The sequence below is a fragment of the Crotalus tigris genome, unplaced genomic scaffold (genome assembly GCF_016545835.1).
Source record: "Crotalus tigris isolate CLP2741 ecotype Arizona unplaced genomic scaffold, ASM1654583v1 scf7180000018585.330925593:3314079, whole genome shotgun sequence".
Taxonomy (NCBI): domain Eukaryota; kingdom Metazoa; phylum Chordata; class Lepidosauria; order Squamata; family Viperidae; genus Crotalus; species Crotalus tigris.
Window position 1 is genome coordinate 3,392,834 of NW_024097088.1, and position 22,203 is coordinate 3,415,036.

The 22,203-nt window shown below is 56.9% G+C and overlaps 2 protein-coding genes across 4 annotated transcripts; one reads left to right on the forward strand and one right to left on the reverse strand.

Moving 5' to 3' along the window:
- The first annotated feature begins 1,654 nt into the window (after positions 1-1,654).
- CLCN5 (chloride voltage-gated channel 5) lies at positions 1,655-13,868 on the forward strand. 3 transcript variants are annotated; one of them, XM_039354906.1, is made up of 14 exons: positions 1,655-2,481; positions 2,997-3,274; positions 6,801-6,942; positions 8,211-8,362; positions 8,666-8,765; positions 8,846-9,036; positions 9,137-9,259; positions 9,461-9,667; positions 9,830-9,910; positions 10,016-10,558; positions 11,233-11,419; positions 11,993-12,391; positions 12,501-12,717; positions 13,501-13,868. In XM_039354906.1, exons 3-14 carry the CDS (start codon positions 6,819-6,821, stop codon positions 13,589-13,591), a joined length of 2,415 nt encoding a protein of 804 aa, XP_039210840.1. In that variant the 5' UTR covers positions 1,655-2,481; positions 2,997-3,274; positions 6,801-6,818; the 3' UTR covers positions 13,592-13,868. The 3 variants fall into 3 exon arrangements, with proteins under 3 accessions (XP_039210840.1, XP_039210838.1, XP_039210839.1); XM_039354904.1 differs by lacking the exon at positions 2,997-3,274; XM_039354905.1 differs by lacking the exon at positions 1,655-2,481 and having other exon boundaries at positions 2,577-3,274.
- Positions 13,076-20,766, reverse strand: LOC120313226 (tumor necrosis factor ligand superfamily member 10-like). Its single transcript, XM_039354907.1, has 5 exons — positions 20,345-20,766; positions 17,112-17,258; positions 16,693-16,729; positions 16,431-16,526; positions 13,076-16,022 (listed from the first exon to the last, which is right to left on the reverse strand). The coding sequence occupies exons 1-5, from the start codon at positions 20,609-20,611 to the stop codon at positions 15,577-15,579; spliced, it is 993 nt and encodes a 330-aa protein (XP_039210841.1). The 5' UTR covers positions 20,612-20,766; the 3' UTR covers positions 13,076-15,576.
- Positions 20,767-22,203: the final 1,437 nt, after the last annotated feature.

Here is a 22,203-nt window from a genome sequence, read left to right on the forward strand (position 1 = left end):
CGGCTTTCCGGGCACCCCGTCGCGCTCGTGGCAAGGGGAGCAGAGCGCTTGCAATCTGCCGAAGCCCGAGCGTGGGGCGGACGGGTGGCTTCCGGGACTGTCCTCTCTCAGCAAACGGGACGGAGAGAGGGGAGGGGGCCCGGCCGCGAGGAAGAAGGTGGCCGAGGTCCTTCGCGCCCGGCCTCAGTGGCTTCAGCCTCAAGAGACGGTAGCTTAGAATCGGTTTGCAGGTGAGCTGCAGAGGAAGGAGGAGGCAGTTGCCTGGAGCGTCGCCCCTGACTCCCTTCCTTAGAAAGTTCTAGGCTGAAGACTGCAAGAGGCCAAGCCCCAGAACACCACCTCCTCGCGGGCGAAACCTCCCACCCGCCCCGGGGCTGCACGGAGCCACTGCCAAAGGGAGAAGCCCATGGCTGACACTTGTAGCATCCTGGGGAAGAACCAGCTCTTCTCTAAATCCTGGATTGCCCAGTTTTCCTGCTGAGAACTGGGAAGGTGAACACAAACCCAGGCGGAGGGAGCACCCCCAAATTCCTTTCTGCTGGGGGAGGGAAGTCCCTAGTCAGCATCCAGACATTGAGGTGGCTAGCCCCACAGAGACCTCTCTGTAGAGTTTTCTCCCTCCCGTTCAAGCAAAGAATGGCTTTCAAGGAGATCTAAGGAATAATCCATTCAGGTACTTTGCCCTCTGCCTCTGGTAAAAAGGCTCCTGCTGGCCCCAGGCTCAGTCTGTAGTCATAACAGACCCCTAGGACCAGGAAAAAAAATGGATTTTTAAAAAACAAATGAGAAATCTCTTTGGAAACATCCAAAGTGTGAGAAAAAGACATGTCAGATCCCGAGATCGCCAGGAAGTTGCAAGAGGCAGTGAGCAGGCCTTCTGTGACAAACCCCAGCCACAGAACAAAACTGCCCAGGGGTCACTGTTGTCCTGTCTTAAAAGAGAAAAGTGGTGGGAAATGATGACTCACTGCCCTCCAGTCCTCTGAGCAAAACAGGAGTGCCTGAACTGGTGTGGCATCCAGGAGTCCAGAGGGAGAAAGCCTCGGGACTCTCTCAGCTGACCTGCATCACAAGGCTCTTTTGGGATAATGGGGGGAGGGGCAGGGGGCTCCTCTTTTGGTTCCGTGGAGAGTTTCAGGATGACAAAGATCCTGTTGGAGGGAAAGTGAAACTCCGCAACCCTCCTGCTCTCTCTGAGCCAGAGTTCCTCTCCTCTCCCCTCCCCCCCGGGGCCCAAACATAGCAAAGCCGTGTAGATTCACCCGGGGTGCTGGTGTCATGGTCATGATTTTATCCTCCTCTCCGAGGGTGACCCTTTAGATGAGCTGGCCACGGTGAAAGAGCAGCCTCACCCCCTTCCTTTTAGCCTGGGAATGGCAGAAAGGATCGAGTAAAAGTGGCGTCTGAGCCGTTAGACATTTGTGAAGTGGATTACTCGATGGTTTCTGAGTTGTTCCCTTACGTAGCATTTGTTACTTTAACCTCTGCTAAGCCTCCCCGTGGGTAGACCGAGCCCTACCGCAGTGTTTCTCAACCTTGACAATTTTAAGGCATGTGGACTTCAACTCCCAGCCAGCTGTGGAATTCTGGGAGTTGAAGTCCACATGCCTTAAAATTGTCAAGGTTGAGAAACACTGCCCTACCGGGTGCCCGTTGAACAATAGCGTTTCATTCGTCTACGCTGCGCAGGTTCCGTGCCCGGATTTTAACTTTAGCGGAACCTGCAGGGGACAAACCCGGAGAGTTTCTCAAAGCAGCAACTCTTGCGAGAGACCTTCGGGGCAGAGAGCGACGGGTCCCCCCCCGCCGCCCCCCGCCCATCTCCAGGGCACTTCGATTGTAATAAAATGGAAAAAAGAGATTTCTCCTGCAAGGCGGAGCACACCAAGAATCGCGCCCATGAATTGCCCCGCGCGCTCCCGTTTAAGCCGCCGCGAACAACAGCCCCTCCCGGCGCCGAGCATCGTTTCCCCGGGGGAGCCTCGAGCGCCCGCCGAGGGTCCTGCAGGAACCGGCTTTGCGAGACGGGCGAGAAACGGCGGCGGCCCCAACGGCGGCTGGGGGAAGGCGCCCACCGGCCTCGGGCTCCCGGCTTTCCTTGACTTTCCTCCTAGAGAGCCCCAGCCGGCCACGGACCGAAGCGGGCGGCTGGGCGATCCGTCCGGAGGGCGCCGCGTTGGGGACGCCGCTGGGTCCCGCCTAGAAGCAACCTCCAGAGCAGCCGGGAGGAGGCGCCGGCACGCAGCTGGGCAGCGCCCGAGACAAACATGGCGACTCCGTGGCCGGCCCCTCCCTCCAACCTGCGCACTGGAAAGACCCGCCCCTTGCTCCGCGGCCGCCCGGGAGAGGGCTGTTCCCGGAGTCACATGACTTGCCCCGCCCCGCGTGTCCGAATGGCGCCGCCCTTGCCCGGCCGGTGGCCGCCCGCCCGCTGAGAGGAGGAGGAGGCGGAGGCGGAGGAGCCCTCCCGGCGCCGCGCAGGTGAGGGGCGAGGGCCGAGGGCCGTGTCGGGAACCCTCCCACGCTCCGGTCCCCCGCCCGACCGTCCGCCTGGGGGAGGAGACCTTCCATGGGCTGCGAGGCGGCGAAGCGGCGCCGCGTTTCCCTTTCGCCCCGCGTGGGTCCCGCGTTGTGTGCCCGGGAGCGGCCTCGTGGCAGGGGGGTTGGGGGCTGCCCGCTGCTTCCCGGGGCTGCGGGCGGAGAGCCGCGTCTCTGAGCCTGAAGGCAGGAAGGAGGGAGCCGCCGCCCCCTCCTCCTCCCGGGCACCGCAGCGAACGGCCTGCCCGGCTCTCTGCCGGCCCCGCCGGTGGCTCCGCGGCCCCGCCTTGCCGTTTGTAAAGAGCAGAGAGCGAAGCAGCTTCTGGCCGGACGGCCGCTCTGCGGGGCTTCGCTTGAGCGGGCGGCCAGGCTGGGCTTATTTCCTGCCTTGTTGCCCTGAGCGAAATGCGGGCTCTTAATGACCGCTCTGGGCGGCTTGTTTTCTGGAACCCCCGCAGCTGGGGCAGAGCTTGACCGCCGCGACCCTAAGACCGGAGGAGGAGGAGGCGCCGTGACGGGGAGGGGCTGTTCCAGGGAGCCTTCCCGAGTCCGGACCGGCCGGCGCGAGGGTGCCTGGGGCCCGATCCCGGGATCAGCATCGGAGCTTCTGTGCCACCTGGGCCCTGACCAGCCCAGAGGGGAGGAGCGGCCTCCCTGCTGGGACAAATGGCCCAGGCAGGGGAAGATGCCTCTTCTTGCAGCTTGGGAACATTAGAATTGTCCCCAGGGATTTAAGGTGAGGAGAAAGAAGTGCTGCCTCTCCAAATTGCCAGCAGCCTGTAGGGTTCCCATCCACTTGGCTCCAGGGAGAGTTGGAGGCATCAGAGTCTCTGGATGGCAGTTACTGGAGAGATAGACTGACTTTCCCTGCCGTCGCTCTTGGCCCCCTGGATCAGAGTGGACCCAAATTGCTGGCCAGGTAGCTTTGGACCGTTCAGCAGGGAATCCCTGGTGTCCATCTGAAATCCATGTGAAGTTCTCTTTTCCTCCCCACCTCCACCCCTCTGGCCACTGCTGGTGATGGCATTTGGGAATGAGGAGCTGCCTTGATCAGTGCTTTTGAGATCCAACTATTTCCAGCTCAGTTTGCCAAGTGGTGCAGGGTTGTGTGGTCAGAAAATCAAAGGCCTGCTGGGGCCCAGAACATGGTCCCGATTCCAGGGTCCGCTCAGTCTGGCAGTTCCCTTGGCCACTGTTGACAGTGGCAGAACAGCAGGCCCTGAGCTGTTGTGCTTCTCCCTCCCAGCAGCTGTTCTCAATTTGTCCCTCCAAGGGAGAAGGGAATAGAAGGGAGTAGCGCTGAACTTCTGACTACGGAGGAGCCTAATTGGCATCTTGCACACAAAACAGAGAATCCACTTTTCTCCACAGACTTGATTGCTCAAGATTTTCTGGTGCAGTTTGTGTTTACTTTTCTTCCTGGGAAGTCCATAAGCCTGGCCAGGTCCAGATGATGTACTGACATCTGTCTCCTGTGCCCTTGCAGGGATGTCAAAGGTCAAACCTCCCTGAACAGATGTAGGCAACTTGTGCCTTCTGTTCAGAAATATTTGGACAAGGGAAGCAAATGTTGCAAAGTCTCTGCCGATCCATGTTGACTCAAATGGGACCGACTGCAATGCAGATTTGGCCTTGCTCAGCATGGAGGAAGGAAGTCAGTTCTTCTGGTTCTTGGAAGGGGAACCAGACATTTTCAAGGAAAATGCACTTTCTGTTCTGCTTTCTCAGTCCCTTCCCTGGAAACCAAACTGCTCCTTTCTGTGGAAACTTTTTAGGCTAACTGTTCTTCAGACGTGAATATGCTTGGATCAGAGCTGTTTGAGGGCCCAGCTGCTTTTCCCTGGCCACAAGAACAGACCTTTCTGCAGGCCAAAATATGCCATTGGATTTATGTCTGCTTTGCCCTTGGATAGTTTGGCTCCGGTTGTGTGCTCGGATCCAGAGTGCTTGTAAATGGCCAGCACGGTGACCTATGTGGACATGTGATATTGAGATTACCTGCTGTTTTAATGTGATTTGATGAGACCAGGCATTAAGCTCTGCTTGGACTATGACAGTGATGCATATTGGGAGTCACTTGGACTCGGTTAGAGAGATCAGAAAGCTTTGAGGAGAGAAAGCCAAGCCTTGTCTTCAAGACTGGGCAGCCTTTCTCGAAAGTGATCTTGCAAGGCATGCCCCACCCAGAAAAAGCAGGTAGTGGAGCTGTGTACTTTGCCTATGACTTTAAGCCAAACTCATGGGCACCGTGTTTTGCCATAGCCTTGGGCTCCTAAGCACCTGGTCAGATAGCTATAGCTCACAGCAAGAGCTGGATGCGGCCTGGGTCCCTGGCACTTGTGACTTTTGCTGCTCTGGGTTGGTAGACGGAGCAAGAGAAGACCTCCACAACTGCCTTAAGGCCTGTCCTGCTCCTGATTCTGCACAGCTGGCTAGGGGCTCACCCAGTTCAGAAACAGGTCCCTGACTTCTCCTTCTCAGCCCTTGCTTGCCTCGGTTGCTTTGATCAGATGAAAGCTTCTCACTTGGTGGCCTCTGATGCTCTCCATCCAGCTTCTCCTTGAGCCACCCATTCCCCTCTCTCCATGCCTTCTTAAGCTCAGCAGGTCCAAATCTTGAAAAGGATTCTGACCCAAAATTCTGATTTTTTGGCTCAACTTTCCTAGATAAATAGGTCAGTATATAATTGCTGTCTGTTTCAAAATCTGTTCACATAAGTGCTCCAGAAGCATTGCAGCTGTTTGGGTAGCTGGACCAGTGGGTGAACTACTTCCGACCAAGTGCTCTTGGTGGAACATCCCTATTGTGAAATTGCTTTGGGAGTGCAAAGGTTTGAGTGTTCGGCTGCCAAGTCATTGCTGATCAAGGCAATTGTGTGAGTTGGCCCTTGAAGCAAGTTAGAGGGGGAGTCTGGAGCCCAGTAGGGCAGAGGGGGAGAGGGGCGCTTCCCTGAGGAAGGAGGACCTCTTCAGTCCTAGTTTGGCAGTGAAATGTCTGCAAGAAAACAGCCCAGCTCCAAGAGCTCTCCCCGTTGTAGGCTTTGCTTGTTTATGCCCCGTAAGCAGCCAGGGCAACATCCACCCTCCACTGTGATGAAATAGTTATTTCCTGTGAAACTCCCCCTCTAAGTCCCAAACGCTCTCTCTGCAAAGAGAGCCACAGCTGGAGTATTTTGGCTAAAGTGGGTGCTGACCTGTTGTCCAGCCAAGCCAGGAGAGGTGGACACGATGGCTGTCTGCTTCCTCCTCCTTGCTTCATAGCTGCCCTCAGGTCTGTGGTTGTCTCCTTGGTGAGCTTTGGCAAAGCATTTGTCAAGAGGCAGCTGTTTTGTGAAGCCACACAGATTGTCTGGTGCCAGGTCTCTGCTGGCCAGTCCCCTCCTCTGCACTTGGGGGGTGACACATATTGTGTGCATTATAGGGAGCCCTATCTGGGAGCCCTCCCCCCCCATCCTGCTTCCTTCTTGGGCCTGAAATCGACCACATGGGGCAGCCTTGCTTAATCTTTGGCCCAGAATGTGGCAGGCATTTCCAAAAGGAGGGAGGGGGGAGGGAATGTGTTGAGCTGGGCTGGAGGCTGGGGGGAAGGAGAGGTGGGGGAGCTGTTTGGCTTTCCAGCCTGCTCACCTGACTGCCTCACTCATGCTTCACACTGCAGCTCTTGTCAATGAGGGAACCACCTGGCAGGTGTCTCCCCCCCCCCCCCAGCTTGTCTCTGTGACCTTAGATAAGCCTCCCTCAAGATGCTTCCTGAGCTTCCACAGACAGCTTTTAAATGCCTCCCAAACACAGAGCACCTTGACTTTCTCCTCTTGCCTGGTGGGCCACGAATGCAATGGGGGGGGGGCCTTTGGGTGGAGATTTCTCAGGTGTTGTGTCTTAGAAATCTCCCCTTGGGACTGGGACTCCAGAAGGGAGGCCCACGAGAGGGGAAGTGATGGTGCCTGGTGTGGCTAAAGTGGCCACGGAGAGGCTCTTCCCCAAATAACAGAATAGAGGCCACCCAATGGAACGGGCAAAAGGCTCTTTGGGTTCCTGATGCAACCTGGGCTTCCTCTGGATGGTGACCAGCATGGCTAACCTTCAAAGTGGGCTGGGCCAACGGAGTCCTGGGCCTTGCTGGGGCACTTGTGGCCTTCCTGGGGCGGTTGGCGAGAGAACTGGCTGCTGGGAGAGACAGGCCAGGGGCCCGACCCGACGGTGCGGGGCTCAGGGTCTCGGTAGGGCCACCTCAGCAGAAGTGACCCCTGCTCCCCGTTGCAGGTGTGGTACCCTTCGGCCATGAATCCTACGGGTTTCCGGCAGGGGAGCAGCAGCGATGAAGAGCTGGTGGAGGTTGCAGAGGGAATGCTGGATTTCTCCATGGCGGATGACGTCCCTCCTCTGGACGGAGAGTCGGCAGAAGGTAACCTGAGCCAGCCGGCGATGCTTCTTTGTGTTTCTTCCACTGATGCCCTGTGGCTCCCCTGGATCAGCCAAGGCACAGTTGCCGTGCGGAACGGAGGAGAGACCAGCCGGCCATTGGGGAAACCTTTGCAGTCCACATTGAATGCTGACCCAGTGGAACAGAGTCGCAGGAGACACGGCCTCACACGCTTGCCTGAATAGGAAAGAGTTGGGGATGTTTGGGGAGGGGTCGGGTGTTCCAGGGGTTCCAGTTACAAGGACAGCAGGCTTCCCTTGGGCAGACATTTAGGCAGGAGGTCACCAAATTATCATCTGTGCTGGGATATTTATGGCATCATAGCTTGCAGTAGAGCTTTCCTACATTACACCAGAGTGATTGGCACCGGGGCTATCCACAGCTTTGCTCCTCCCGTCATGGCTCCCAGTTTCCTCAAAGCCATCCAGAGTACTGCACTGAGAGATGAACAGGAGGTCCCAGCAGTTCCTCTACTTTCCCAGACAGCTGATCCCAAACTAGTGGGAATTCTCTAGATTTTATGAACAAGTGGAGAGAGGCTTTCCATTGGATTGATTAAGATGACGAAGGCTGAGCTTTCAGACTATACCTGGCACACTGGGAGCAGAAACCTGGTGCCTGAGTTTGGCTCTGATCCTCTGTACAAATCCACAGAAGCAGAGGTGAGCTGACTGGCACCCGGATCCCATCTGACAGATATAGGGTCAGGTTTTCTGCACCCAGCAAGCCAAGGAAGAAAGGCAGTGTGTCCATCCAACCCAATGACCTTTTCCTGCCCACTAGAGGGGGACTGAGCTTTAGCAAGGAGTGTGGCAAATGTCTGTAGAGGGAAAATGCCTGCATCAACACGGGCGTCCTGTCACCTCTGGTGGGAGCCACGTCTTGGTGTCTGTTACCTGCCGAGATCCTGAAGCTCTTCCTCAAAGCCCCCTGAGGTCTTCTTAGGGTCTGTGAGCTGCAGCAAAAAAGAAAGCTGGCATTTAGCAGGCAGCAGAGAGGAGGCAGCTTGGGGACAAGGAGCTGTCAGCAACCAGAACGTATTTTAACAAACAAAATTGGTCTTGCCTCTAAGTTCAGCCAGGGGCTCAGAGCTTTTCTGCAGCCATTTTACTGCCCCTCCTTCCTCTTCCCTGAAGCTGCTTAAAGATTAACTTGGCTCCTCAGCAGACACCTTTGTTTTCCGGGGACTTTGCATTCCATCCTGTGGCAGTTGGAAGGAAAGCGAGGTGGCGTCTCTTGACCCCTTGCAGGTTTCTCCTCGTATAGTGGAGGTGGGATGAACGGGCCGAGGCAGGTGATGGACTTTCTGCAGGAGCCACTCCCAGGTGTGGGAACCTACGAAGACTTCAACACCATCGACTGGGTGCGCGAGAAGTCTCGGGACCGTGACCGGCACCGAGAGGTCAGTCGGGCTTCTTCTGGGATAGGGCTGTGGCCAGCGGGAGGGCCGGCAAAATGGGTGGGCAAGGGCTTTGTGCAAACATTCTATTTCAAGGGGAACAGGGTGGCCTGGAATCAGAACTGGGAAAAGACTGATCTCTCCCTGGCGGTGATCACAAGCGCTTAGGAGGAATGTGCTGGGCTGACCAGGGAGGGAGGAGAAGGCGGCCCCTGCTCTGCTCTGCTCTGCATTGCACCTAGGGGGAATGTGGGCTCCCTGTGGGGGTGGTGAGGAAGCCTGCTCTAAACGCCTCCCCTTCCCCAGATCGCCAATAAGAGCAAGGAGTCCACCTGGGCCTTGGTGCGCAGCGTCAGTGACGCTTTCTCAGGATGGCTGTTGATGCTGCTCATCGGCTTGTGGGCAGGTGAGGGGCCGGAGCTGTTGGGCGGACCCGGGGTCTCAGTCAAGCCCCTCCCCTCCCATGGTGACCTTCTCTGCCCACAGGGCTGCTGGCCGGCCTGATTGACATCACTGCCCACTGGATGACGGACCTGAAGGAGGGGGTCTGCCTGCAAGGCTTCTGGTACAACCACGAGCACTGCTGCTGGAACTCGACTCACATCACCTTCGAGAACAGGGACAAGTGCCCTGAGTGGAGGACCTGGGCGCAACTGCTGACTGGCAGAGAGGAAGGGGTACGTGTCGGGGGGAACCTGTTTCACCAGGTAGCAAGCCAGCCCTGCAGGTGAGTCCAGTGTGCCTCATGGTCCGCCCTCCCACTTCTCGCCCTGACAGGGAGCCCTGAGTTACGTCCTCAACTACTTCCTCTACATCCTCTGGGCGGTGCTCTTCTCCTTCCTGGCTGTGTTGCTCGTCCGGGGCTTTGCTCCCTACGCCTGCGGCTCGGGGATCCCAGAGGTGAGTCCACTCGTGCCGGTGAGGCTGGGGGCTCTGGATCCTCCCAGGGCCTCTGCCCTCTTTCATAGCCCCCACTTCTCATGACGCCCCTCCTTCCTTCCCAGAGCTGCATTGCTTTCCCAAGCGCTCCTGCACTCGGGGTTGGCCAAGGGAGTCGATGGGCCAAAGGCTGCCATCCACGGAAGCCTTTTTGCCTTCCAGATCAAAACTATTCTCAGTGGCTTCATCATCCGAGGCTACCTGGGTAAATGGACGCTGCTCATCAAGACCGTCACCCTGGTGCTGGCCGTTTCCTCGGGCCTGAGCCTGGGCAAGGAAGGTCCCCTGGTTCACGTGGCCTGCTGCTGCGGCAACATCCTTTGCCACCTCTTCACCAAGTATCGGAAGAATGAGGCCAAGCGCCGGGAAGTAAGCTCTGGGGTGGGCTGCCATTTGGTGTAGGCCTGGCATGGACATGGGAATAGTCGTGAGCTGCCCGCATCTTGCTCCAAGACTGCTGAGAGATGAATTGGGGGCTGCTTCTGGCCTCTTTTGCACCCATGGCTCTGCTGACGACTGTTCTCCGTACAGGTCTTGTCGGCTGCTGCGGCCGCCGGCGTGTCAGTGGCCTTCGGGGCCCCCATTGGAGGTGTCCTGTTCAGTCTGGAAGAGGTAAGTACACCCCCTGGGGCCTTGCTCCGAGAACTGCCCCTGTTCAGACAGTCCTTGGGCTGTGAGCGGGCAGCTGAGTTGGCCCCTTCCCTCTCTTTTCTGCAGGTGAGCTACTACTTCCCACTAAAGACCCTCTGGCGCTCCTTCTTTGCTGCGCTGGTGGCAGCCTTCACCCTGCGCTCCATCAACCCATTTGGCAACAGCCGCCTGGTGCTCTTCTACGTGGAGTTCCACAGCCCCTGGCATCTCCTGGAGCTGGTGCCTTTCATCCTGCTGGGCATCTTTGGGGGGCTCTGGGGGGCCTTCTTCATCCGCAGCAACATTGCCTGGTGCAGGCGGCGCAAGACCACCAAGCTGGGCCGGTACCCGGTACTGGAGGTGCTGGTGGTCACGGCCCTGACCGCCCTGCTAGCCTTTCCGAACAAGTACACCCGCATGAGCACCAGCGAGCTGATCTCGGAGCTCTTCAACGATTGCAGCCTCCTGGACTCCTCCCAGCTCTGTGACTACCTCAGTGCCCCCAACAGCACCCAGGGGGATGATCTGCCTGACCGGGCTGCTGGGCCAGGCATCCACATAGCCTCATGGCAGCTGATGCTGGCTCTCCTGCTGAAGATCTTCATCACCATCTTCACCTTCGGCATGAAGGTGGGGGAGCCTGCAGCCCCTCGAGATTGGAGAAGGGTGGGGACGGGCGAGGGAGCTGCTGAGCATGAAGCCAGGAGAAGCCGGTTGGGGCCCTGGGCCCTGCCACAATCTCCCTCCTGAGCCCTGAGGCTTTTGGCTGTCTTGGGGTTGGAGGTCAGAAATAGTCTGACGTGCAGGTAGCCTTTGACTTGTGACTGTTTAACAACAATTCAGAGTTATGACTGCCTCGTAAAAAGTGACCTATGACCTGTAGTCACAAGCACACCTGCCGCAGCACGGCCGCAGTAGCATGATTTCAGTTTGGGGGCCCCACATTTATGCCCAGTTGCCGCATCCTGTGGCGATTTACAGCCTGTTTTGCTGCTTTCTGGCATAAAGCACCCATCGGGGGAGCTGGATTCACTTAATGAATACTATGATTCAGTAATGACCACTGTAAAAATTGTCACTACATCAGGTCCAACCGGACTTACGACTATAAGGGCTTACAATGGAAATTTCAGTTCTGATTGTGGTTGTAGGTTGAGGCCTCCTGCCGCTTGATCCGGTGGCCCAACTGGGGCCGGAGGAGACGGGCTCTCCCAGCCTTCCCGAGGGCCCGTCTGCGCAGGCCTGGGCAGCCTCTTCCCCTGGGAAGAGGTGAGGCTGCCGCTTGATGCCAGTTTCCCCTGCAGGTGCCATCGGGCCTCTTCATCCCCAGCATGGCGGTGGGGGCCATTGCGGGCCGGTTACTGGGCGTGGGCATGGAGCAGCTGGCCTATCACCATCCCGATTGGCGGATCTTCAAGGGTTGGTGCAGTCCTGGCGCAGACTGCATCACGCCCGGCCTCTATGCCATGGTGGGGGCTGCCGCCTGCCTGGGTGAGTAGTGAGGGAGCCCATTCATCCTGGGCATTTCCAGCTGCCTTTGAGTTGCATTGTGACCGAGAAGGGGCAGCTGCCTTTAGACGAGTGTACACGTGGGGGGGAACAAGGAGGGCTGCTCCCCCACTCCCTCCCCCCCCCAGGCCTGAGCCTTGAAAGAGGCTTTTCAGCATGATGGTTGTGGGCCATTGAGCTCAAGCTCAGAGCAGGGACAGTGAGCCTGAGGGTCAACTGGAAGTGCTTTGGCCAGATCTGGCTGACGACTGAAGCCCCTCCCGGTCGCTGTTCATTGAAATAGACCCTCCTGAGACTTCCCTGCTGATTTCATGATGTGTTGATTCTCTTTCTGGGAAGGAGGGAAGCGGGCAGTGAGGCGGGTGAGGGCAGAAGACGGAACAGCTGGGTTCGAAACCGGGGCCAAGAAGCTTCTTTAGATAGCTTTTTCTTACCTTTTTTATTATTCTTTGCTTTTATCCCTTTGTAATCTTTTTCTGTGTTTCTGTAGTTTTTAAATCTTTCTGGTAAAAGAAATGATCCGTAAAGAGATAAGGGTCCCTCTGGCTCTTGCAGGCGGAGTGACCCGCATGACCGTCTCCCTGGTGGTCATCATGTTTGAGCTCACGGGAGGGCTGGAGTACATCGTGCCCCTGATGGCAGCTGCCATGACCAGCAAGTGGGTAGCCGATGCCATCGGCCGGGAGGGCATCTATGATGCCCACATCCGCCTGAATGGCTACCCCTTTCTGGAGGCCAAGGAGGAGTTCAGCCACAAGACCCTGGCCATGGATGTCATGCGGCCCCGGCGCAGCGGCCCCGCCTTGACCGTCCTCACGCAGGACAGCATGACGGTGGAGGACGTGGAGACCATCATCGGCGAGACCACCTATAGTGGCTATCCTGTGGTGGTGTCCAGGGAGTCTCAGCGCCTGGTGGGCTTCGTCCTTAGACGAGACCTGGTCATCTCCATGGGTGAGCAGGCCCAGAAACACCCTGGCAATGCCCGAGTGTGGCCACCTCCATTTCCCAGGTGGGGTGTGGGCTGCCCCTCCAGTTCTGACTCTCTCTTCCCCCACCCCAGAAAGTGCCCGGAAGAAGCAAGAAGGGATTGTCAGCAGCTCGGTTATTTATTTCACGGACCACTGCCCCCCGCTGCCGCCCTGCTCCCCCCCCATTCTCAAGCTGCGGAGCCTTCTCGACCTCAGCCCCTTCACTGTGACAGACCAAACCCCCATGGAAATCGTGGTGGACATTTTCCGAAAACTTGGGCTGCGACAGTGCCTGGTCACACACAATGGGTAAGAAGGGGCCCTGCTGACCTTCCTTCCCTTGCGCTAGGCCACTGCAGGCCTGCTTGTCTCGGCTTAGAGGGATGGGAGGGCCGTCTTTCTCTCTGGGGCATTCATTGCAGCGTTAGAGCTGCCTTCGCATGACGGATGCCAGAGTCGCAAGAGATTGGGGTGGGCAATGGACCAATAGTGTCACCGGATCCGGTGAAGGGCCCCCATTCCGAGACTTTCTCCAACGGAGCATAAGGGGTTAGGTCGCACATCCAATAAAGGAGTGGAAGCACTTTAGCTGGCCAGGCCCCTCCTGATTTTAGGAAGCTCTTGGTGTTTGCTTCAGGACTTCAAAACGAAAGACAGGACAATTCACTAGCAGTAATGAAAAAATATATTGTGTATACAAATTATATATGGCTGATAGCAAAATTCCCCACTGCTGAAAAAGCTGACAAGGAATTCAGGGGAGCCCAGAACGGCAGCTCTTTAAAAAATGCTCCATGTGAAAGACTCGGGGGGCTCCTCCTCTGCCAGGCCTCGAGTTGTCACCCAGGCTCAGTCAAGGCCCCCTTGCTGACGCCAGCAGCCCGGAAGGAGCTCCAGTGACCGGGAGCCTCCAGGCAGGCAATTCTCTGGGCTGGGTGGAAAGGTGGCCCCGTTGCCTCTCCCTCCATCCGCTGGGGCCACACGGGGCTCCTCTCCGGGCGTGTTGGAAGCCCCATTGTGGCTGAACTGATCACGGGGCAGAAGGGAGCCCCGGTTCTCCACTGAGGTCAGTCGCTTCTCCCTTTTTTTCAGGAAGTTGCTAGGGATTATTACCAAGAAGGACGTATTGAAGCACATGGCACAAATGGCAAACCAGGATCCAGACTCGATCTTGTTCAACTGAAGCCCGGGAGGGGCCAGAGGCTTTCCTCTGCTCCACGGACGTTGGCCCGAGGGACCTGACCTTTGCCTCTTTTTACCGAGGATCCAGAGCTGTCTTCAGGTTCTCCGTGTGGAGCAAGCGATAATCATGTTTTATTTTTTTTCTACAAGATAACTAATTGCACTATATAATCTGTGGAAAGTAATTTCCTCGGGAAGGAGAGCCTGATTGTAGCCTTGTTGGGGAGCTGCGCTGGGAAGGAGGTTCCACGCCAGAGTAAAAGAATCGATCTAACTGAGCCGGCAGTGGCTGCTTCTTGCCTAACCCAGAGGGGGGCGGGGGGGAGGAACCCCTCTAAATTGGTATGGAAGGGTGATGGCTGGAAGGTCAGGTTTGGGCTGCAGCAGCCCTTCCAGGCTGTCTAGAGCATGTGCAGCAGAGCATCGCATCCAGGGGCTCATTTTCCTGCCTCTTCCCAAGTGGTGCCAGATAACCCCAAACCAACAAGCTGAATCTCCGGGCAGTCTCCTGTTTGCTGCCTCTTCTTGCAGCTGCCCAGGAACAAGGTGGCAGCTGCAGGAGCAGCACTGCTGGCTTTGCCTGGCCTGGGGCTGCCTGAGGGAACAGCCTCCTGAAAGCCTGTTGCCTTGAGGCATCCCCCTCTTTGGGCACAGGGGCAAGGGGGGAAGAGGCCAAAGGGGAAAGACCACCTGGACTGGGATTCAGACAGCTGGGCCAGGGTCACGCACCACGCTACCGTGACTCGTGGCTGAGAGCCTAGGGTGGGCGTTGTCTTTCAGAGAAGCCAGAAGAGGCCCTGTGGCCAAGGAGGTCGAGTCAAGGGCTGGTGCCCCAGTCCAAACGTGGGTTAGAAACGTGTCTCCTGTACTGTGCCTCTGGGGATTGCACTTGCCCACCCTTTCAGTGTTCGTAATGGCAGCCTGCTGTTTTGCCTCCGCCCCACAGTCTGGCTACCGAATTAAGCCACAGCCTAGGTGCATGCAGCACACTGAACCGTGCACTGACAATGGGGAGGGGATGCAAAATGCTGAGCCACAAGTAAAAGCTGGATGGAACCTGGCTATTCTGGATGCAGCTCCTGATATAACACAACCTGGGCAATCCCTCAAGAAAACCAGCCAAGGAAAAAAGCCATTTCCCACCAAGGTCCAGGACACAGACTCGAAGATCAACTTCCCTCCAGGAAGGGCTAGGGAGATTCTTGGGCTGCCACCCAGGTCACCCAGCTGGCACAGGCTCTGGTTGCTCCAGGTCAGGCAGCTTTGGCTAGGGTATCCTCAGTGCTAATGCCATTCAGGGTCACACCCAAAGTGTGTGCGGGGAGAGGCAGTGGGAAGGTGCACCCATGGCTCCCTAGCGGGGCTCGTTTGCCCAGAAGACACACTGACCTACATTCTTGCCCTGGAAATAAGAATTGTGAATTGCCGCTTGCTGTGTGAGCAGCTCAGCTTGTTTTGAGGCACAGGAGGAGGGAGCCCAGAAGTGGTCCTCCCTGGCAGGAGGAAACCCCATTTTTCAGCTGGAGTGGTGGGAGGCAGTGGAGAGGGCAGGAGGTCGCATGGAGAGGAGGAGAGGAGGACTCTGCAGCAGAAGGCACAGGGGCATATCCAGGAGAGTCAGAAGCTTGGTAGTTGCCAGCCAGCCGGCTTGCTCAGCTCTGTCACCTTTCTGGCTGCTTCAGAGACATGGCTACAATGGAGCATCTCCCCATGGCGCAGGGTGTGCAGTGGAGACCCACAGCAAACAAGAGTCTTTGAAGGGGCTCCAGCAGCTTCCCAGGGTCTGCAGAACGCAAGAGGGTCTCTTGCAGCAGGAGGGCTGCAGATTCCGCCGCCCCGCCGCCTTTGCCTCCAGGGCAGCTTAGTCACTATCACTAACAGGAGAAGGAACAGTGATATGGAGCGTGGGTGTCCTCCAGTGCTTCTGCGTGGGGGGGGGTAATGAGGCCCAACGCCAGGGCTCCCTTGGGTGCGGTTCCCCCAACGTCACACGTCAAGGCGGAAGGCTCCAAAATAGCTCCCTGCCTCATCGTCATAGTTGACGTCCAGCGACGAGACGGAAACAAAGAGCTTGTCACCGGCTTTGAGGTCAAAGAGGCCTCCCTGGTAAAGGGCATGGAGCCCATAGGCTGCATCCTGTTGCCAGCACTTGGTACCCACGCCCTTCAGCAGGAGGATGGTCTGCCCGTACACACTCTGGAGATTGATGCACTGCACCAGCTGGTGGCCCAGGGAGCGGGCATCGCCCCCCTCAGTAGGGTAGCGGAAGTAGATCTGGGCATACACGTAGTACTTGCCTGCCTGGCTCACCTGCAGCTGCCCGTCCTGGTAGGTGAGGTTCTGGAGGTGGGCATGCATGGTCCTGCTGGCCCAGTGGCGGATGGGATGCTGGCAGGACTGCTGCAGGTCCTGGAACACTGGTCCCAGGCCTCCTGGGGAAGAGACCCAGAAAGTCACCCCAGGTGGTGGAGGGGATGTATACACAACCCTGGAGCTTCTGGGAGGGAGGGCCTGCGTTTGTGAGGACACCAAGGGCAAAGAGCTGAGAAAATCCTAGGAGCCTCACAGGCTTTCCAAGGACAAAAGCTCACACCCAGCCAGCCCTCCTTCCCTCCCTCTTGAGCTGAGCAAGGCCCTGCTCCAGCCCCTCTCTGGGAGAAGCTCAAACGAGGCCCAGCTGCCCCTCCCCCTGGCAGTAAGGGAGCCTGCCTGCTCATCTTTTGCCTGGCTGTAGAGAGGCAGGCAAAGGAGAGGCCCAGGGGGGCCAGCAAGGACCAACCGCGAAGGAGCACTTGGTGAGCAACTGAGCCAAGGAAAGGGCCAGCCGTCTGCAGACTCACCTGGCTGGGAAGGGCTCGGCCTCCTGAGCGTGAGATGTGCCAAGGGCCGGCTGCCCAGCTGCCAGCTGGAGTTCCTCTGATTCTGAGAGGCACTGACTAGGAAAGAAGGGGCACAGGCGGCAGAATGAGAGAAGGAGGGGAGCTGCTTGCTCATCTCTTGGGGGTCCCTCTGCAAACAACATGCTCCTTACTCTGCCTCCTGGCAGGTTCTCCCTCCCCTCCAGGTCTGGCCAGTTGCTTTGCTCCCCATTTGCAGACCTACCCCTTGGGGTGCTCCTTCGGATGACATTTTCAGTAATCTGGAAAGGAATGAGATGAGGAGACTTAAGGCGTAGGTCCAGCGCTCCCTTCAACTGGGGTCATTCTGGATCGCCCCCACCCATGGGGTCAGCCTCCAAGTGGACGGGGGGGGGAACATGCAGAAGCCCTTTAATAAAGGCGGACCTGCCTGAGCAAAGCTGTGGATTCAAGAGGTGGGTAGAAACCGACAAACAGGGCAGAGCGAAAGATGCGCGGCCAGAGGGCGAAACGCTGCTTGGGTATATTTCAGAGAGGACTGGCCTACCCCTCCCCCCGTTTCCCCTCAGGCCTCCCTGCAGCCCCACAACCTGAACTTGATTGAGCTCAGGATTTTGGGCTCCAGAATCCCAAAGGAAGCAGCAACGTGGAGAGGCCTCTCACCATGGCAACGTAGTCCTGGATGCCGAGTGCCAGCCTGAAGCACGGCTGGCTGCTCATCAGCTCCTCCAGCTCCGAGAGCTCCTGCAGTCTGTTGAGCAGCTGGAGGCACCTCAGCTCCTCCGAGGTGCCCTGTGTTTGGGCTTTGAGCTGAGAAGGAAAGGCGGAGGGGTCAGGTGAGGGATGCCAAGGGGTAGTAGCAGCTGGGGGAAGGGGGCTTCCCACTGCTCTGCCCACTCGGGCAGGCGGCCTCCATTCAGACCTGCCACCTTTGCTATGACTATGCCCATTTAAGGACATGGCAGAGACCTTTGCTGTTGCTATTGCTTTTCAATATTCCAGGGGGAACAGGACCCCTGGGGGCCTCCCTCCCCTTGCCATGAATCTCCCCCAGCAGTTGGAAAAGGCAAACTCAGCCCAGATGCCCCAATGATGACTCACTCTAGCCCGCATGCTGGGCACCCAGCCTGAGACCAGGAACTGGGTCAGGTTTTGCGAAATCAGCACTAGCTGTAAACAAAGGGCTGCACACACAATTGCTGCTGGGCTTTGGGGACGCCAGTCAGCATGCATCCTGGGCTAGAGCTCCCACAGGACCCCCCCTAAAAGCTCGCTCAAAAAAAGCCTCCCCTCACAAATGATGAGGGGCACATGGAGATGCCCCCCTTTTCGCTACTGCAGGATGGTTTGACTCCTTTTGCAGATGAAGGGCTCATGTTTAACTACCAAGTGCCCTGAAGCACTCCAGCCACAGCCAACCACAAATGCTGTTCCTGGTTCTGCCTGGGGGAAACATCACCCTTATCTGGCTAGAAAGGCTCTGAGTGCTCCAGAGACAGAGGGGGGGGGGGCTTTGCGTAGACCTTGCGAGGAGCACTTCAAAGAGGCCTTCCTAGCAGCACAGGCTCCCTGTGTGTTTTTGCAATCTCAAAGATTTGGCATGGCAATTAAGAGAAAATGAAAGCCAAACTAAGCCTGCAAGTTGCTTAATTCAGGAAACTTTGGTCGCACCCATCCTTCCCTCATCGCAAAACAAGCACACGCACGCAAAGCCCTTGCCAGCCCTTTCTCCCAAGCGATAGCAGGATTGAGGGCTGGGCAGAGAAGGCCTGCAAGAGTAGCGTTGTAAACACTGTGAGCAAAAGGCCTCCGAAACTAGTACACAGCGCAACCACTCTAGAAGCTGCCTTTCCTTGCAGGACCTTCTAGCTGGGGTCTGGGTGACAGTGCAGGCCCCAAATGCCAAGGGGAAAGGGGTGCACATGGCAGCTCCCCCCAACCCTGGGCAACTTTCTGTTTTGGCAGATCTGTAAAAGTTTTAAGGGCAGATTCCAAGAAGTGACAAGGAAGTGCCTTTCCCAGCAAGGTTAATTATTATATCGAAAGTTTTCCTCCAAGTCAGGGCAGCACCTTGAGGGCCCAGCACAGCGGCCATCTGCTATCTCCTCGACTCAAGAGGAAGGCTGGCTTCTTGTCCCAATATGGCCACTTCTGAGAATCATGGAACCCCATTCAGGCCATCTGATGTTATGGGCCAAGCGTCTGACTGAAGTGAGGCCCTGAGTGTCACTCTCAATTCCTCCAAGCCTGGCCAGGAAAGCCACAAAGAGGCTACAGTGAATGCTGTCCCTGCCCCTCGACAGCCCTCCAACTAATACTCCCCACAGCATTGACCAGTAGAGATGGGCAGAAGCAGCTCAGATCCTCCCTCTTGGCGGAGCTGGAGAAACTCTCCCCTCTCTTTCTCCAGCCAGGGTGGAGGATTTGTGTTGCTACAGGACCAGGCCAAGTCTCTCTTGTAGACACTTTTGTCCTGGAACTCATAGCTCTGGTCTTTCCAGCAGCCAAAGTTCTGGGGAGGAGCAGATCACTGGAGAAGGTGAAAGGAAGGCCACTCCATGAGCCACAATCTCCCCTGCGCCTTATCTTTGCCCTTGGAGGCATCAGGCCCCTGGCCACAGCTCACTTGCCCTCTGGTCAGCTCTGAGGGGCGGAACAGATTGGGGATGGGGGCAGCCAGGGCAGGGTCCACTGTGAGCATCCTGAGCAGATGGGCTGCAGGAAAAGATACCGCAAAGGGAACACATCACATTCGGCTCCCTGTTCCAGTCAAATGGTTTTTACATCATTAGGATTTTTTCCTAATACTCACTTGGATTCTGCTTCCCTGTAAGTTCCGTCTGTTGTCATTATGCCTCTCTGGCAGGTCTAGTTCTCCTCCCTGTGGCCTCCTCTCCACTCCCAGGCACCGTTTTTTCTCTCAGCACTGAACATCCCGGATCCTTTCCTCTCTCTGCCCCATTCTTGATCACCCCTCTTCCCTGCTCAGTCTGCAAGCAGAGGGGAGGGGGCTCCAACCAAGGCAGAGTGCACAAAGGGTTCGAGTTAACGTGATTAGAAATTATATTTCTCTATTAAACCAGTGCTTTTCTTCCTTTTCTTGTTTTTTTTTACATCCACTCACCCTGCTGGTTCACATTCAGCTGGCAACCTTCTACTCTGCCTAGAGCAGTGGTTCTCAACCTGTGGGTCGGGACCCCATTTGGGGTCGAACGACCATTTCACGGGGGTCGCCAAACAACGCAGTCCGCCATTTTTTCCCCCTTTTCCTTAGCTGTGCTACTCCCTTTTATTCTATTGGCTTTCGAAAGCCAATAGAATAGACTCTCTTGAATAGCCAATAGGAATTGTCCAGGCTGTCTCTGCCCCCTTAGTCCTCAGGCCACACCCGGCTGCCTTTGAGAGAGGGGGATCAGCAGAGCCCGGAGTGCTTCGGCAAACGCGTTTCCAGAGATGCTTAACAGGCCACAGTTGCTCTGGCAAGACGTTCGGGGCAGGCCTCCGCCTTTTGCCATATAAAGACTTGTAGGTCGTAACTCTAAATGCTTCTCAAGTACGGATGCCCCGAAACTCTCGGGACAAAACCGAAACTCGAAGCCGCCTCCTCCTGTGCACCATCCTCTCCTGCTGCTGGGAGACCAGATGCGCCGCCCCGCCGCCCAAGGAACCTTTGGGGCTCCCCTCCCCCCTCCCGTTCTTGTTATCGTCTGCCGCCCTGCACTTTCGCCCAGAGCCCGTAACCTCCCGCCCCCTCCTCCGCCGCCGCCGCGGGGCCAGGCAAAGGGGCGCCCTGGGGCCTCCTCCCGAAGGCTGGGATCTGCGGTCGCTCCGGCTCCGCCAGCGCGCCTTTGTTTCGACGACGGCCGGCCGGAACGCCCCCCCCCCGCCCGCCCTACCTTGGCGATGGACATGGTGAAGTAGACGAAGAGGCCGGTGGCCGAGGCGATCTGCAGCGCCACGATGCCCATGGCGGCCACGACCAGCCAGACCGGGCTGCAGCGCTTGCGGCGGCGGCGCTTCTCGGGCCGGACGGGCGGCTCGCCCTCGGAACCGCTCGGGTTGCCCAGCATGTAGGCGGCCGAGTCGCTGCTGTCCGAGCGGAAGTACTGCTGGCCCGCCGGGGCCGCCGCTGGAGGCAGCTCGGCGCCGCGCCACGGAGCCATGCGGGGCAAGGGACGGGGAAGGCGCGAGCGCAGCTCCCGGCCACGGAGGCGCTGCCCGGCGGCCAGGGGTGTCTGCGCTCTCTGGGGCTCCCTCCGCAGGGCGCGGGGGGCGTTTGTTGGCGGCTGGGCGGGCTGGCCCGCCTCCTTGGCAGCGTGCGGAGGGCGGGGCGGGCGAAGGTCTGGCCGTCAGATAAACAAAGGGGGAGCCACTGCAGCGCCCCCCGCGGTCCGGCTCTCCTCCGGTGCTCCTCGGCGGTCGCTGCCTGGGAGAGGGGGGCGCAATGGGGGCCTGCGGATGCTCGTCAGAGCCCCTTGAATGAACCGCCTTGACGCCCCGCGACCCCCGAACAAATGCGGTCCATTGAAATAAGCGAGGGCTATTTTGCTGTGGTCCGCAGCCGGTCATTGCAACTGCTCGGCTCTGGTCTATGAATACACCGAGGGAAGTGAAAATGCACTGAGAGCATGCCTTTTCTATACCTCTTTCCCCTCTGTTTTATTCATTTTTTTATTTATCAAATTTCTACATTATTATTTTCAGTTGGTCTACACATTGTCTTTTCTTTCTTCAACAGCCCAGAAGCAATCTGGGGCTTAAAATTACATTGGCACTGCTAATATTTTCATAAGACAGAAGTTTTCTCCCCTTTGTGGTCATTCTGATATTAATGTTGTTCTTTTACAATGATAAATAGCTATTTGCAAATATGTTTAGATCTTCAAATAGTTACACGTGAATATCAACAATCAAGCCATGCTAAAACCATTTAAAAGAAGAAATAATTATTCCTCTCCTTGGTTGTTGTTTCTCCATCCTACGTTGCCAGTAACAGCCTGGGTCATCTTCTGCCCCCTCCCTCAGGCTTTGCAGTGAAACCACAGCATTTCTGCTGCTCCTAACAAAGTCTGAAAGCCCAACATCTGGAGTACAGCTCCTTCCTAGTAAAAAGTCTGCTTTTGGCACAGAACACTTTTGTTGGGAGGGGAAGAGGGATTCAAAAAATATCATTTAATTTCCTGTTGTGTCAGTAGAACCGATCCAAGAGTATGAGTAGATAAGGTCATTGTTAAAAGAATCATCCCCCCCCCCCCACAGCCACACACACATCTTATAAAGCTGTGTGAGTAAGACTCCCCTCCGCAGACCTTCCTTTGCTCTTGGGAGGGACGCTGGAATTCCCTGCTCCACCTGCCTGAACTTGCGGATCTTCCTGGGATTCTGCTCTTGGGCCCGAGGGGCAGAAGGCAGCCAGCTTTTCCAGTCAGGTCAAATGGAGCTTCCCACACAAGTTTTCTGCTCACTGCTGCCTGTCCATTTCTGGGAAGAAGTGCAAAGTCTGTAGAGCCAAAACTCTCCCAGTCAGAAATGTTTTCAATCTTTTCTTCTTGGGAAAAACCATAAAAGGAATTTTGTTTCATTGTCATCCTGAAGTGCAGTAAATGTGTGTGGAAGGGGAAAGGGGGGCTCTCAAGGATCCAGTGTGATTTGCAGCAAGGATGCCTAACCCTAACCCTTGGTGCCTGGGCTAACCCATCAGTCCTCCAAGTAGCCTTGAAGCTCGAGAGCATGACCTTGGCTATCAACGCTTGCT